General features: G+C 40.8%; 1 protein-coding gene across 8 annotated transcripts in view; it reads left to right on the top strand.

Annotated features, from left to right (window-relative positions):
• The window catches only part of LOC148687531 (kalirin-like), a 90348-nt gene extending 77748 nt beyond the window's left edge, over positions 1-12600 (top strand). For all 8 annotated transcript variants that reach the window (XM_088652404.1, XM_088652374.1, XM_088652385.1 and 5 more), the window contains 11 exons: positions 495-561; positions 849-952; positions 1449-1518; positions 2765-2851; positions 3962-4054; positions 4692-4742; positions 6312-6389; positions 7229-7414; positions 8981-9152; positions 10053-10294; positions 11430-12600. In XM_088652404.1, coding sequence (XP_088508530.1) covers positions 495-561; positions 849-952; positions 1449-1518; positions 2765-2851; positions 3962-4054; positions 4692-4742; positions 6312-6389; positions 7229-7414; positions 8981-9152; positions 10053-10294; positions 11430-11681 — 1402 coding nt within the window. In that variant the 3' untranslated portion in view covers positions 11682-12600. The remainder of the gene's footprint in view (positions 1-494; positions 562-848; positions 953-1448; positions 1519-2764; positions 2852-3961; positions 4055-4691; positions 4743-6311; positions 6390-7228; positions 7415-8980; positions 9153-10052; positions 10295-11429) is intronic.
• The last annotated feature ends 3592 nt before the right edge of the window (positions 12601-16192 follow it).

Genomic DNA, 16192 nt, shown 5'->3' with positions numbered 1-16192 from the left:
GGCTTCCTCAAACTCTGCCCTCCAGATGTTTTTGGCCTACAACTCTCATAATCCGTAGCTAGCAGGACCAGTGATCAGGGATGGTGGGAATTGTAGTCTCAAAACATCTGGAGGGCTGAGTTTTAGGAAGCCAAACCCTCTTGTAAGATGCGAGTTAATTGTATATGTCTTCACCCACTATTTCCAATTGAGCAACCAGTGAAATTAATGTATGTAATGAGAGTTGAAAGAAGTTGGTTGCTTTGGTGGCTTTGAATCCTCTTGTACCACCATATAATTTTCTTTTTTTACAACACATGCCTTTGGTGTGGGAATTGCCTGTTTATAATCGACCTGAGCTGTCCTGATATTGCCCGACTCAGATGAGAGTCTACTTAATGAAAAGTCTACTGCAGTACTACTACTTAGTCTACTAGTGAAAATAGGTGCTGACCATGCATACCTGACATATATTTAACCTGGCCACTACAATATGCTCCTCTTCTGAATTTTAGGTTTGTTTTAAATGAACTTGTACAGACAGAGAAAGACTATGTCAAAGACTTAGGAATTGTGGTGGAGGTGAGTACAATCTAGATTGGGTATATATTCTTACTGTGGCTTCTCAAATTGAGTATTTTTCTAACATTATAATCTTCATGAACCAAAACCAGATAATTTTATCTGTAATCTGAGGGTATGGAAGAAATGTTTTAATGCTGTCTTTTTGCACTTCTTTAAGGGTTAATTGCTCCTTTCCATGGATATAGAATAAGTCTCATTTGAATATGATATGTACCTCTAAAATATAACAAAATCTGGAATTTGAAATTTTCTTTTTTAAATTTCTTTTTGAAATTTTGTTAAAGGGATTCATGAAAAGGATAGAAGAAAAGGGTGTTCCTGAAGACATGAAAGGGAAAGACAAGATTGTGTTTGGTAACATTCACCAGATCTATGACTGGCACAAAGAGTAAGTCTGCAGTCAGCTTTTAACTGACTATTGCTAAAATGCATAGGACATATCATATAAATAGACATTTTACTTGGTCTGAACTACTATACTACATCCCCTCACCCTCTGGGAGAAGTTCATTGTGAGTTAATGTTCTATAGCTAGTAGCAGCAATCGACATTTCATTCAGTGCCACAAGGTATGTGATTCTGCACATTTGTTATACCTCAAGAGATCTCTTGCAAGCTTCAAGCAAAAACTCTAGTGTCTAGTGCCATAGATATTAGTTGAATGAATATTATGACTTACAGGACACAGCACTGTTCTGGCCTCTTACTCTAGTATTGCCTCTTTGGCTTGGTAATTGCTGAAATTATTTTTCTATGCCTCCCATTATTTGTTAGTTGCACCCATGATGAGGCTCTGTAAAATCCTTCATTTAAAATCAAATGAACATATGTTATTGGAGAATCTCAGGGTTGCAAATTGGATAGCTGTGTATTTTTTATTGCAGTTTTTTTCTTGCTGAACTGGAAAAGTGCCTTCAAGAGCATGACCGTTTAGCACAGCTCTTCATCAAACATGTGAGTTTCATGCTAGTCCTTTTAAAAAACGGAAATAGCTCCTAAATGTGTCCCTGTTGTGCTGACTGGATATTTTAATTATTATTATATATATACACATACCAAATGAGGATAGGAATAATACCTGGATTTCCCTCAAGCCGTAAAATTGGATGTGTGAGTGGAGTATTTATTTTGCTTTTCCAGAATGAAACTAATTTTCCTTCAATATCCACAAAATTGTCTTAACTAAAGCCATAATTGTAATAATATTGTGTTTTACTTAATTCTGTTAAAACTTGGCTGGAAATGTACCCACCACCCCAAATGCTGCTTCAAATACTGTTTAGCTGCTTACTTCCTGGCTACAACCTTTGTATATTTGTACAGGATGTGTGTCTTCAAGAACAGAGCTAAACTAACACAGATGTATACCTCAGCAATTTCTAATAATACATTGCTTATTCAACAGTCTATGTTTTTTACACTTCAACTAGGATTATAGAACAAGTGCCTCCTTAGTAATAGCTTGATGGGCTTGGACCTGGATTAATATCCTATATCAATCATATACTTGCTGGCTGGCCTTGAGCATGTCCTCATCTTTTGGCTTGAGGAAGTAATAATAGTGTAGGGCCATTTGACACAGGAGCCCATGAACTATCTCTTTGTATACTGAGGATTCTGGTTGACTGTACCACCTATTTGCTTTTATAGTTGTTACAGTCAGTGATCCAATGAGCTCTGTTCCTGTCCTCTCAGCAGCAAGACTACAGCAGTGCCTAGCTGCTTCAGAAAGCTAACCAGAGCGATATGGAAGTTGCAGCAAAATGAAAACAGCAGTGGCATGTGTGGCATGTTTCCTGACAAGCAATCATGCAGTCTTACCCTTCTTGAACAAGATGAATTGCCTGAATCTGATGTCCAAATGGGGCGACCCACTCACACATTTTCTTTGGGAGGAAGGAGGGGGCTTGTGCTTCTCTACCACATAGATACTTTTGAAAGCCTGCAGGTTTAGGAACTGGACTTTAATTTTTATCTTGCTTTCCTCATTCTTTTTCCGAAAGTTGGTGTCTGTACACAATCCTTTGATCAGGTGATAGTAGACAGTAAAATTAAAACAAGGTAAATAAATACTCCCTAAGACCGTCTGGGCTGTGGCTGACAAGAATAATTAAATTTGCTTTCTGTCACTGTCCATGCAATGGTAAAAGCTTTAATCTGGGCTTTGACTAAGAAAACTATGCAAATTTTGCTTTTACAGGAGAGGCGATTACACATGTATGTGGTGTACTGTCAAAACAAACCAAAATCTGAATATATAGTAGCGGAATGTGGTGCATATTTTGAGGTAAGGTTTGGCCCTCATTCCTTATTCATGTTGCAGCTTAAAATACACCTGACAGGATCTCTTCTCCCCTCTCATATTTGCATACACATTCCTACAGCTGTGTCAGCAAGCTTATCCCATTTGGATTATTGGCTTTCCCCTTTTCTATCTTTGCTTTCCAAGTAAATTCTGTCTTATATTTAACAGTGTGTTCTTTCTCTTTTGCCCCACCTGATTCCCTGTGCATTTGTTGCAGGTAGGACCAGGCAGGTTGTGGGGGGCTGTCTTACTTACCTGTGGTATCAAATTTTTTGTTTGGTAAAGCATATTTATGCAAATAGTAAGGGGTAAAGCAAGCTCTACACCTGCCACTTAGAGTCAAAGTTAGCTCTGAAAGAAAACAGGTGGAATAGATACAGATGAAAAGTTACACCATAATTAAATTAGTTCATCTTTAAAGTGCAAAAATACTCTTTATCAGAAAGTTTTGTCATTTACCTCATTGTTTTAACAGATGTATAGATGATTGGCAGATATTGTAGCAGGTGTGAGGAACTGAGGGTGGGTGGGTGTCCTTGCACATACACATACAAATATGGAGAATTATACCAGAAGTTAAAGGAAGAGAGCAACCCCTCCATACTTTATGGTTCCTAAACCATTTTATGAAAGGATTCCATTTATGTCTGTCTCAAGGTCTAGAAACTGCCTCAAATATTAAATTTAAAAATTCTGACAAATTCTTCTTAAAATCCTTTTTTTTAAAAAAGCAACGTTTCATGCTTGATACACTCACTTTAGCCTCCTTTTCTACCCACGCACCCACTCAACAAGAAGAGTAAAGGAAAATTATATACATCTGTACAATACTAATCTTAATTGTTACTGGCCTATTGTAGTAACATTTGGACTAGTCTAACTGTTCAATTTGGAAAGATGGGCTAGTCAACATGTCATAGATGACTATAATCTCAGGGAATTGACAGAAGGCACATGTTACAAACTTTTTCTAAAACTAAGTAAGGCATAGTGTGGTCAGTACTTGGATGGGACCCCTTGAGTTTCCTTGGAAGAAAGACAAGATATAAATAAGTGTATTTTTGTTGATATTACCTACTTTTTATTTTCTAGGAGGTGCAACAAGAAATAAACCAGCGGCTAACTCTCAGTGACTTCTTAATAAAGCCCATTCAAAGAATAACCAAGTACCAGCTACTACTCAAGGTGAAATATACCAGGGAAATGTTGTGTCTAGGGAAAAGGTTATCCACATACCTGTATACTGATAATGGCAAAAAACAACAACCCCAATTGCTATAGCAGGCTAAACCACAATGCTCCCTGGAGGTGTACAAGGGCATCTGTATGTATTCCGTAGCTTTACTTGTTTGTTTTCCCCCATACTGCATCAAAGCTATTGCAGTGCAGGGGGCATGCACTGTGAAGGCAGGGTTGAGAGTGGATGGGGAGTTTTCCAGGTGCCCTATAGAGACCATTTAAAGTTGAAAGGTACGGTTTGCGTGTTCAGCATTCAAAAAGCCTTCAGATTCAATCGTGCATAACAAAGTTACTGTAGATCACAATAAAATTTGTAAATGCATACATTTTGTTTCAGTCTTGTGTTCTATTTGCTCATCAGTTAGGACCTTTATGTCTATAAATGGGTGGCACTTTTAAACTGCAGCACAAACTCACCTAAAGTTAGTGTCTCATGTTTCTTTGTTCCTTTACATCTCGGGAGGGTTTGGAACCTTGCCATGCAAAATCATTTCCACAAGTAAGCAAGTATGCTTTCAAAGAGGAAAGTATCAATATATATTCTTGTTAATTATTTTAAAGAGGATGTTTTTCATTCCTGTAGGATTTTCTAAAATACAGTGAAAAAGCTGGGCTGGAATGTTCAGAGACAGAGGTATGGACTTTTATCTGCTGTCTTTTCTCTTTTGTATTATTTTTAATGTGTTCATGTTGCGAGCTGGCTTGGATGTTTGTATATTAACAGAAAGTCAAGATACCCAAAAAGTATATATTTTCAAAGAGTGATTTTGATATGGTGAAACCAGTATCAAGGAGAAAAGGATTTTTAAAATTGTTTACTCCCCACCCCCACTGCCTTTACATGCTTGCTTTTTATGCTGTATTCATTTTCAGTAATGTTTAATGTAAAATGTCAACTAGGGCTAAAATTAGTGAATGAAAACCTAGCCTTATGAGCAGCAAATTGAATATCCTTACTTTACACTTCCCTTCCCCTCTTCCTTTGGTCATCAAGGATAGTTGCAATTGACACAAGGTGACATTTGATATGATGCATTAATTAAAAACAAGTTACAAATTGGGAAGACATAAGTTTGGATACCAGCATAGAACTTGCAAAAGGTCTTTCAGTAGACCAAGATGTTGCTTGAGCCTCACTTCCATCAGTCCCAGGCAACGTCGCCCCCTCCAGGAGTTGTAATCCAACCACTGGAGGGGACTGTGTTGGCTAGCTGTGCACCAAACAGTATTTGTTCAGATAATTTTATTGAAGTCCCTTTCAAGCATTCTCCTCATGCTCATCTTTGTGTTGAATGGAGCTATACCTGCTCCCCCTTCCTGCCATCAGTTTAGGGGGCGGGGAGCTGAAGTGGGGAGCTTTCTCTTCATGCATAGGTTCACTCTGTCCCATACTGCAGTGGTTGCTGATAATTTTGGATCAGTGGGCACATTTTGAATTTTGAGAGAGTGCACCATGGGGGCATGGCATAACACAAAATTAGACAATACTGTACAGTCAGGTGGAGCTTTTCCCTCATTCACAGGTCTTGAACAGGAGTTCAAAATCCTTTTCCTATGTTCAAAACCAACCCTTCTGTAGCCCCACTTAAAGGCAGGCTGTGGAGCTAACGGCTTCATCAGGGCTTGCATTTGGTAAAGTGGGGCTTGCTGATAGTTAATGGTCTCTAGATGGTTTGAGGCAAAGGCAGCTTCATATGACTGGCTTGGAAGGTAGTAGGGGAATTCAATTCCTGCCCCACCTGTGGTTGGCTTCACTGAACCACTTTCACACCACAGCCGAAACAAGGCAGGCTGTTCTTGTTCTGGTCACTTTGGGCATTTCTTGTGTACAGCAGGCATCTACATGGGTGAGGATTGTGGTCAGTCTTTGGTGGCAATAATTGTGCTTGCTAGAATTATTTTGTAGGTGGATTTTTGGGTCACACTGTAGGTGTGATGAGAAGCCGTATTTGAAGTTCCACTGTATAGCTGCTTTAGTAATTGGTTATACTGTCCTGCAAAATAAGCATTGACCCCCTTGCTTGAGCATTCTTGAGCTATTTGCTCCACTGACATCTTTCTACAAGATACCCACTTTCAGACTCTGGCCTGTGTACCATGGATACATGGTCAATACATGGTTTGCCCTACCTTGAGTAGGGTAGCACACTAGATGCCCTTTCATTCCTTCCCGTTCTGATTATGTGTTGCCTCTCTCTAATAGAAAGCTGTGGAGCTGATGTGCCTTGTTCCTAAACGCTGCAATGACATGATGAACCTGGGTCGTCTTCAGGGCTTTGAGGTAGAAGTCAATACTGTATTTTTGAATGTGGATGTAATAGTACAATTGTTGGAACTAATAGCTGTGTCTCATTGGAACTTTCTTCCATAAAATTGTGGTTATGATATGCTTAAACTTTCTGCTTTGATTCTTACACAGGAAGGAAGTTTCGTTTGTACACTTGTGGGCAGGAGTGTGCTCTCACACATGTGCATATATATACACACACAGCTGTTTAATCATTTCCTTTGGCACCTGTAATCACATAGCAAGCAGTTTCTTATGCCTGGTGCCTTTTACCTTTGCTGCTGTTGTTGGAGGCATCACTGTGACTCTCAGTCCAGTGAAACCTTGAAGCTTCTATGTAGTGTGTTGAAGTTGTTGTAGCCTATAGATAATTTCCCTGTTACTCCTGATTCTCCACTGTGGGATTGCTTATATTTTGAGTAACACTTCAGGCATCTGCTTCAGAGTCACCAATGTGGAAATCTTACATATGGCAGGGCAATTGGACTGAATCCCTTATCACACATACAATACAGTATGGTGTGGGAAATATGCACATATACCTGTGTGTTCGCATGCCAAATTCCTGTATTCCTTCGGGGGGGTTTGATGCAGGAGGTTTGCAAGGGTCAGATATATGGGTGGGCATGCATATGTTGTACATAATTCCATATTCATGTTAGGGTATTGGGTGCATGAACCTGGTAGCGGGTTTTGAGCATAAATGGCTAAACATCATGAATCATTTCGCACACATGAGCAAATCCAGACCATGTGATAACATGCTGGCCATGATTGGGTGCCTTTCCTCTTTCTATACCATCTGTGTTTAACTTAACATTTATTTAACTTAGGGCAAACTGGCAGCCCAAGGGAAGTTGCTACAGCAGGATACATTCTATGTAACAGAGCAGGATTCTGGAGGTCTCTCTCGGCCAAAAGAACGCAGAGTTTTCCTCTTTGAGCAAATTGTCATCTTTAGTGAACTTCTGAGGAAAGGCTCTCTAACACCTGGGTACCTGTTTAAGCGAAGCATAAAGGTAAGTTGTGGTTGTGCTTCCTTGAGTCATTTGGAAACTCCACTGCAGTGCATTTTTCCTTTTCTTGGTTTGCTGCACACTAGATAGCAAAGTTGGTGGTGTGAAAAGGTCCTTCTGCTTTAGTGCAGGAGGTTTAAAGAAGATGGTCATTAGGCCCTTTTCCAGTCCTACAGTTCTATCATGTCATTCTCTGACTTGCAGCCATGGTATGGTATATATATATAATCTATTTTAATATTCTATTCTATTATTCTGTGACATGTGTGTGTGCACGCAGACTGAGTGAGTGATTAAATAAAACTGCTAGGATAGCATAGGGTTAGGATAATGAGCATGAAAATAACATCACATCTAATTAGAGCTGAAGTGTCTAAACCAGTGTTGGAGAACCCTAGGCCTAGGGGCCAAATGCAGCCCCTTGGCCCCTCGGTACGCTCACTTGGCCATACCCCATACCCAAGCTACACTCTCTCGCAGACAGCCTCAGCAGTCTCCTTCACTGCTTTTGCCTAGATGAAATGTATTGTTGACCTACAAAAACACCTCTTGCTTGCCTTGATGGGTGGGTGTTGTGTGTGTGCTTCTGAATTCTGCATGGCTCAGATATAGCCTACTGTACAAAGGTAGAAGTTGCATCCATTGCCCCACACATTTTCATCTGCCCTACTGGCATCTGACCCCTAGAAGGTTGCCCATGAAGGAAAGAGACATTCAGGACTGAAAAGGATTCCCAACCCCTGCTCTAATTCAGCAAAAAACTTCAGTCAGCAGATGATAAACCTTCGTACACTTGCATTGTAAAGGGACCCCTGACCGTTAGGTCCAGTCACGGATGACTCTGGGGTTGCGGCGCTCATCTTGCTTTACTGGCTTTACTTTGGTCACGTGGCCAAGCATGACTAAGCCACTTCTGGCAAACCAGAGCAGTGCACGGAAATGCTGTTTACCTTCCCGCCAGAGCGGTACCTATTTATCTACTTGCACTTTGAGGTGCTTTCGAACTGCTAGGTTGGCAGGAGCAGGGACCAAGCAATGGGAGCTCACCCCGTCACGGGGATTCGAACAGCCAACCTTATGATCGGCAAGCCCGAGGCTCAGTGGTTTAGACCACAGCACGACCCGCCTCCCCAACACTTCCATTGTATGCCTGGGCAAATAGCATTATTCTTTCCCTCTTAGAGGCTGTTCTGTTGATGCTTGTGTTTTTGGCAATATGACTGAAAGCATTTTCTGTTTTGGAGGGCATCTCATGTAGAGCAATTTGCTTCCACCCACCCATAATTATTAGCATTGCTAACCATTAAAGAAAGCCAGTAACTCAGAGATAATTGAACTGTTCTTGAAGCTGTTCTGTTCTGTTCAGCACAGAAGCTGAAGAACAAAGCTGAGAGCCAAGTATTCTCTTCCAGAGAGTTGCTCCTCTGGAGAAGTGAACCTTCTGTGGTTGCTGCTCTTCATTTGGACAGTGGTGGCAGGGCCATCTTTCAATTGAGCTGCTACATAGTTCACCTGAATTCGCTTGCTTCCCCCTTGAATGAGCATTGAGCTTTCTCTGGTTGCTTTCAGATGACATACCTAATCCTTGAGGATAATGTGGACAATGATCCCTGCAAATTCGCACTCATGAGTCGGGAAACGTCAGAAAGGCTCATTTTGCAGGCAGCCAATCCTGAAATCCAGCAAGCTTGGGTGGAGGATATCAATCAAGTGTTGGACACACAGAGGGACTTCTTAAATGGTAGGCATTTTTATCTCTGTCCTTGATTATAGAAAACCCAAGTGCTTTCTGACTGTTCTGGGCAGAACCTTATTCCTACCTAGATTGCTGTTGCAGGCCGCCTCCATAACTGTCATGCACACTGACCTTCGATATCTTCCTTTTAAATGGAGCATGACTGGAGGCAGATAAATTTTGTGATAAGGATGAAAATCTAGGGTGAAAATCTTTTTCTTTTAGGAAGTCTAGCAGTGGAGTTCAGGGTGGGGTGTGTTGGATTGTACCATTGTCTCCCAGATCACCCCATCCAGATACTTACTGCCACTCTCAAATAACTCTATAAATGGTTAAGTCCTACTTCACACAGTATGTAGTTTCAACTATGGACTCCTGCTTAGAACAGATATAGCCCACAGGTTCCCCATCCATATTATATTTGCATATAGTAAGGGATTTTTTTCCTGTTCTTAAGCCAAAATTTTGCAGAAGCTGCCTTTGCCTCTCTTCTTTACCAATTTCATCTTAAATAAAATAATGATTAGTAAACTTTTAGGACTAGCTGCTATTTAGTATCAACCACCAGAGCAACAAATTATGAAAGCAGGAGGGGCATCACTGAGCAGACACTGTTCATTGTTGCTGTTATTGAGAGGCTGGAAGTGGGGAGTATTATTATGAGCTCCAAGCAGGCCTGATCTGCACCATTGGGTTTTTACAGTCCTATTAAGTCAGCACTTGTGAAAGTGCTTCCCTCACTCTTCCTGAAGAGAAACTTTCAGTGCTTCCAAGCTATGTAGGTGAATGGTTTGTATTTTCCCAGGCTACTTTTTTGAAACAAGCTAAACATGGCATCCCTTGCATTAGGCAAACATGGTGTCGCAAATGGGCAGGTCTGTACTAACTCCTAGTGTTCTACTCTAGCACTACAGTCTCCTATAGAGTACCAGCGCAAAGAAAACAGTAGTTCTGCTGTAATGAGACCCCAAACCAGCAGGGTACCTCAGCCCATCACCAGACCCTATTCCTCAGGTCCAGTAGGGTCGGATAAACCTTTGAAGGCTACAATGCGTAACCCATCTCTTCCACCTCTGAAAATATCTACCTCCAATGGCAGCACAGGGCATGAGCAGCACCAGCCTGGGGACAAATATGAATTAATCAAGGTATGTATGTATTTTCACCCCTCTTTTTTTATACTGAAATTGCCATCATTTCAAATTTGGCCTGTTACTGATCCTGGTTGGTGGATGTGAGTACTTGAACCAGTGAGTCAATATATAGGTGGTAACTGCTGATCAAAAAAATGAAATGGTCTTCAGCTTTCAGACAGCAAAGTCAGTGTTAAGCCTGTTCTGAGTGTTAGGAAAGGGCTCAAGAATTTGCATGGTGCAATTTTTCAAAAAAGCTGAAAGCAAATTCGACAGAGGGAAACACAAGTGCATCTCTAGCCTTGAGATCACTGCCACATGTGCTGGTGGCTATTAGTTGTAATTGTTTTAAAGAACCACAACAATCTTAAGACAAATTCTTGGGGAATGGTCCCCACTGATGGCTGAATGGGAAGTCCATGTTCAGAGGAAGTAGATAACAGCAAGAAAGTGGAATTGCCTTCATTCCTTCTTGCAGACTTCTCAGCAACAACTGGCATAAGTGAAACATAGGAATCTGTGGTATACCAAGTCAGACTGTTAGTCTGCCTAGCTCAGTATTGTCTACACTGACTGGCAGGGTTTCAGGCCTAACTCTCTCCCAGCCCTACCTGGAGATGAGTTGAACCAGGGAGCTTCTGCACACAAAGTTCTTCTTGCTTCTTATTTTTCTTTATATCAGCTGCAGTACTTCCATTACGTGACCAGGGTTTCACTTTGCATTCCAAAACCGATGTAACTTGATGCATTTATTTAACTAATGTTCTTTCTTGCCCCCCCCCCCATCTCCCAGATTAGGAAAATAATTGGTTTTCAAAAATCTCCTATGAAATTAGTTGACAACTGTTATGTCCCAAGCTTATGTGTAGGTTTTGTTCACAAGCAGGCTATTAAAAAGAGCTACTGCTTATAGTGACAATGAGTATGCATTTGTAAATTTACACCAACAGATCTGTAGTCTGTCAATTGCACAGCATCACATGGAAGGAAACAGTACAGTTGCCTAGGCAACATACTGCTGTGCACACTGAGATGTATTGTAAACTCTTAGTACACTTAAATGTGTTGCCCAGGAGATGCTGATAAAAAAAAACCTTAGCATTGCACCCGAGCTATCTTGTCACTGTTGCTTTCTGTGTCTCTTCTTCAGAATGACTTAGGTGGGTGCAATGGGACCTCTTCTATGGTGGTCATCAAAGATTACTATGCACTGAAGGAGAATGAAATCTGTGTCAACCAGGGTGAGGTGGTCCAAGTACTTGCCATTAACCAGCAGAACATGTTCCTTGTGTACCAGCCTGCCAATGACCATTCACCAGCAGCAGAAGGATGGATCCCAGGGAATATATTGGCTCCCCTCACTAAATCAACTACAGATAATAGCGATGGAGGCATAAAGTAAGTGCTGTGTTGGATTCCATGGGAGCAGTATGTGGATTTTTGAGGAAAAATAAAACCCAAATCTTAGGATTTTCCTGCCTTTTTTTAAAAATCTACAGTGCCATTGGAACAAACTTTGCTTGGTAACACAACATGGGGTATCCATGTTGGCATAGTTGGGCTTTTGTTGGAATTTTGTTCTCTCCCTGCTCTGCCCCCATAGTTTGTAAAGAATTGAAATCCATAGACAGTTTAAAGGGCATGGTTTCCCCCCCCCCCATCCTTTCCTAAATATGGACCTGATTTGACTGGACTTCTATTTATCTTGTGTTTTAAATTGCTTATAATATATATAAATAAATATAAATATATATATATATATATTGGTTATAATGATATAGAGCAAAGAAAAACACCACCCACATACATCAGGCCTTGTATTGGATTGAGACCCACTTCTCAAGGAATAGAGATTTGATGTTGTCAATGGCAATTTCTTGTACAGATTGTAACTTTTTTATTTTGAAAGTTTCTTTTTTCTGTTCACATAATATTTTGTAAAAATAATTTGGTTTGAGAAATCCCCTTTGGAGTACATTCCTGTAAAAAGTATTTTGCACTATTTAAAGAAACCCATATTTGAAGTCAGGTTGTGCAATATTATGGATAGTCGCAATGTTCATCATTGTACCTGTAATGTAACTAATAATTTTAAATGTACTATTTTAAATATGTAAAATAAATTTTCACCATGAGCATGTTTTGATGAGGTTAAAAAGGACCAGTTTTTGACCCTCTTTAAGTTCTTATTTTTCTTACAATGTTTTGTTGCTTATTTAACAAATGTGTGAATACTATTTCACCTTTTTTTGAAATTTGTCGGTTTGAAATGACTAAATAATGCAAGAAAATGTTTTTGATATTAAATACTGAAGGTACAATCCTTTTTGTAAAACCAGTTGATTTTTTTTTAATCTTCAGTTGTCAAAAATTGATTCAGCATTGGTTATCTTGCACAGATTCCTTGGAGTACAGTTGTTGAAGGGAGCTCTCCAATGGACTTTTAAGTACTGAAGATTAGGTGTGTTGACTCATTAGATTTAATGTATGCTTCAGCAAATGAATAAGGCCCAGTGCAGTGGCGGAGGAAGCCGCTCGGGCACCCGGAGCGGCAAACATGACGTGTACCCGGGGGCAGGGCATCGCTACATAGCAGCACCGTACATAGTGACGCAGCACAAGCGCACCGGGATCCTCTGCTCGCGGCGGCATGATGGCTGCTCATGCCGCCGCCATGGGGTGCTGCCTTGTCACCCCCGGAGACATGGCACTGGGAGCGCACCGCCCCCACTGCCCCCCCCCCGTTGCGACACCACTGGCCCAGTGCAGGCACAATCTTAAGAGAGAGGGAATAGCCCACATGAAGATTTCCACACAAAGACTTTTTTCTTATTAGCCTTAAAGGTAAAAGTAAAAGACCTCTGACAGTTAAATCCAGTCGCGAACAACTCTGGGGTTACAGCGCTCATCTCGCTTTACTGGCCGAGGGAGCCGATGTTTGTCCGCAGACAGTTTTTCCAGGTTATGTGGCCAGCATGACTAAGCCATTTCTGGCAAAACCAGAGCATCACACGAAACACTGTTTTCCTTCCCACCGGAGTGGTACCTATTTATCTACTTGCACTTTGACGTGCTTTCGAACTGCTAGGTTGGCAGGAGCTGAGACCAAGCAATGGAAGCTCACCCTGTCGCGGGGATTTGAACCGCCGACCTTCCGATCAGCAAGTCCTAGGCTCAGTGGTTTAGACCACAGCGCCACCCGTGCCCCCTTATTAGCCTTAGCCATGATTTATTGTTGCATCTGCATAGATGCTAATCATGTTTAGCCATAAGTCTGATTTCTAACCAGGATTTGAAGCAAGACTGCAAATATTTGCTAAGCTGCTTCGCATTAACCATGGTTAGAATTGGTGCGTCCTGGGTGTAGTGCTCAACTATGGCGAAAACCAACAAGACAAGAGGTGAATTTGCACCAAAGAGGGGAGAAAGAATGTTAGCTCACAGCACACCTCCTGCTTTCTTGTCAATGCTTAATATGGTTATGTCTGCACTGGGCCTAATAATTTATAGTCTTTACAAAGTTATCATAGAATTGTAGAGTTGGAAGGGACTAGGAAGGTCATCTAGTCCAATCCCCTGCAGAGCAGGAATCTTTTGCCCAATGTGGGGATTGAACCCGCGACCTTGAGATTAAGAGTCTTGTGCTCTATCAACTGAGCTATGTCCTGATCATCATTCATCCAGGTGATGTCAAGGCCTGAGGAAATGGGGAGTAACAGAAGTTTCTTAATGGAACTCACATGCTGGTTTTGTCATGCGTTTGTGTGATTGGCCTTGCTCAGGGTACCTCCCATATTAGGAACAGCCCAGGGGGCATATTCACAAAATTCAGAGAGATGTGGGAGCAGATATTTTCATGGCAAGGGGAATTGTCATGTGGGCTGGGACTTAGGTTTTTGACCATGACTTTTCATGCACAAAACTGGTATGCTACAGGAAGACCTATGATACAGCAAACATTGCACCGAAATAAAGCACAATGACTTGCTGGGTGGGAAAAACATGAACAATATATGCATAAATACATAACAGTACACAGAGAGAAGGCCTATGTATCTCATGGGTTTCACACTACTATAGAATATCACTGCAAATGCTGAGAATTTGTTTCAAAGCCTTTTATGTTCTCAAAATTACTTCAAGCTGACTTGAATGCATAGGGGGAAATGGGAATTTTTCTTCTACTCCTCTCCAACATTAAAAGTTTGGCCTTTTATTCAGAAAAAAAGTAAATCTATATCAATCTTACTTCACTAGTTTTATGTTCCTTAATAATGTTCCCATTCTTTCCCATTTACTTCTCATGCTTCTATGGATATTATGCCCAAGTATAATCTTGGAGAAATCTGCCCCCCTGAGCTCTGCAAACCAAATCCCTGTTCATGCCTGCAGTACACACATTCACTGAATGTTTGGGTGGAGGAGTGAAACCACAGGTCATCAGGAGCCCCTTTCACACCTTCTGCTAAATATACTTGAGTATGAAGCTATATTTCCCCCACTTGTTCAGTGAGTATGCATGTGGAGGTTGTGAACAGGACTGGTACAGTACAATATCACATGGTTAGTTGATATTGATATCCATTGCATGCTCCCAGACAATATTGCCTATGAGACTTCTCTTGTAACACTAGCATATATCACAGTTCATAAACTATGGTTGACCACAATTTGATATAAACCAGTTTAGTCTTGTGATGGTGTGGCTTACTTGCTCTAAGCCTTGGTTTTTGTTATGCTTTTTAATATTACACTGCAGCCAAGTAATCTGGTGTACAATACTATAAGCACAAAAGCATTTCAGTATTGGAACGAAGTGTTGTTTTGTGAGAAAATTCATAAATGTTCATTCATTTCCCAGTTTGCATGCAACTTTTTGGGTAGCTCTACACACCATTTTTCACCACAGTAAAAAAAGGCGAATGTCATACATGTGTGCACACATCCAGAACCTCTTGCTCAATTGGGAATCCCAGATATATGTACATGAATGTTTAAAAGATGTATGTGCGGATGCCCACCCTTCACATATTTTCCGCAGGAAACACTGGTGTTACAGCAGTGTTTTCCTGTGGCAGTTATGAAGTGCAGACCTGCCCTTTCTTGTAAGGTATGTTGTTACGTCTTCATAGCTGGGATCAGAGTCTAGACTTGCAGCATACATGCATACATACATACATACATACCAACCCAAGACAAATACAGCAGACAACTGGGCCATGGTTCTAGCTGTTTTGCTCTGTTTTTGAAAAGCAAGTTCTCACTAGGAGGGGGGATTCTCTGTTATAAAGTGACATGCAGTGGCGATCCAGTTAATGACTAAATAGTTTTCAGTATTGTTATTTGCTTTGATACATACGCTTTCCTGTTTCTGCTTCCCCATCCTAAAGAAAACATTTTGTGGCAAAGGTAGGATATGTGTTGGGACACAAAATGGGAATATAGAAACTTCATTTTCTGTTCCTTAGAGCAGAAAGACAAGCATTGCTACACTTAAGCAAAGAAGTTCCTGTTCCTTCAACATGGCTGTGTTTTATCAACTCAGCTGTACTATGATGTTTATCTCCTCTATCTAATAAAGTGGTTATTATCTAACTTCTGATGTTTGGGAGCTGGCACCGAACTATGGAATATACAAATGCTTTGCATTGCTCTGTAAGATATGCACAAAGACTTGATTTCTTTGATTTTTGCAATATTTTCACTTTAACTGGAAGAATTTACTTTGCCAACCCTTGCAGGTTATGAATAAGAAGTATGCTGTTATCTGCGGACCTGCAGCTATCTTACAGAAAATATCTTTTTTCAATTAGCAAGAATAAACAAAACATTTGTTCTATACTAGTTTGAAAACCTGACTTGAATGTTTGCACCCAACTAGGCATATTGCAAGTGGCTTCTCCCTTCTTAAGG

The sequence above is a fragment of the Zootoca vivipara genome, chromosome 1 (genome assembly GCF_965207765.1).
Source record: "Zootoca vivipara chromosome 1, rZooViv2.hap1.1, whole genome shotgun sequence".
Classification (NCBI taxonomy): Eukaryota; Metazoa; Chordata; class Lepidosauria; order Squamata; family Lacertidae; genus Zootoca; species Zootoca vivipara.
This window is presented reverse-complemented; position numbering and strand designations above follow the sequence as displayed.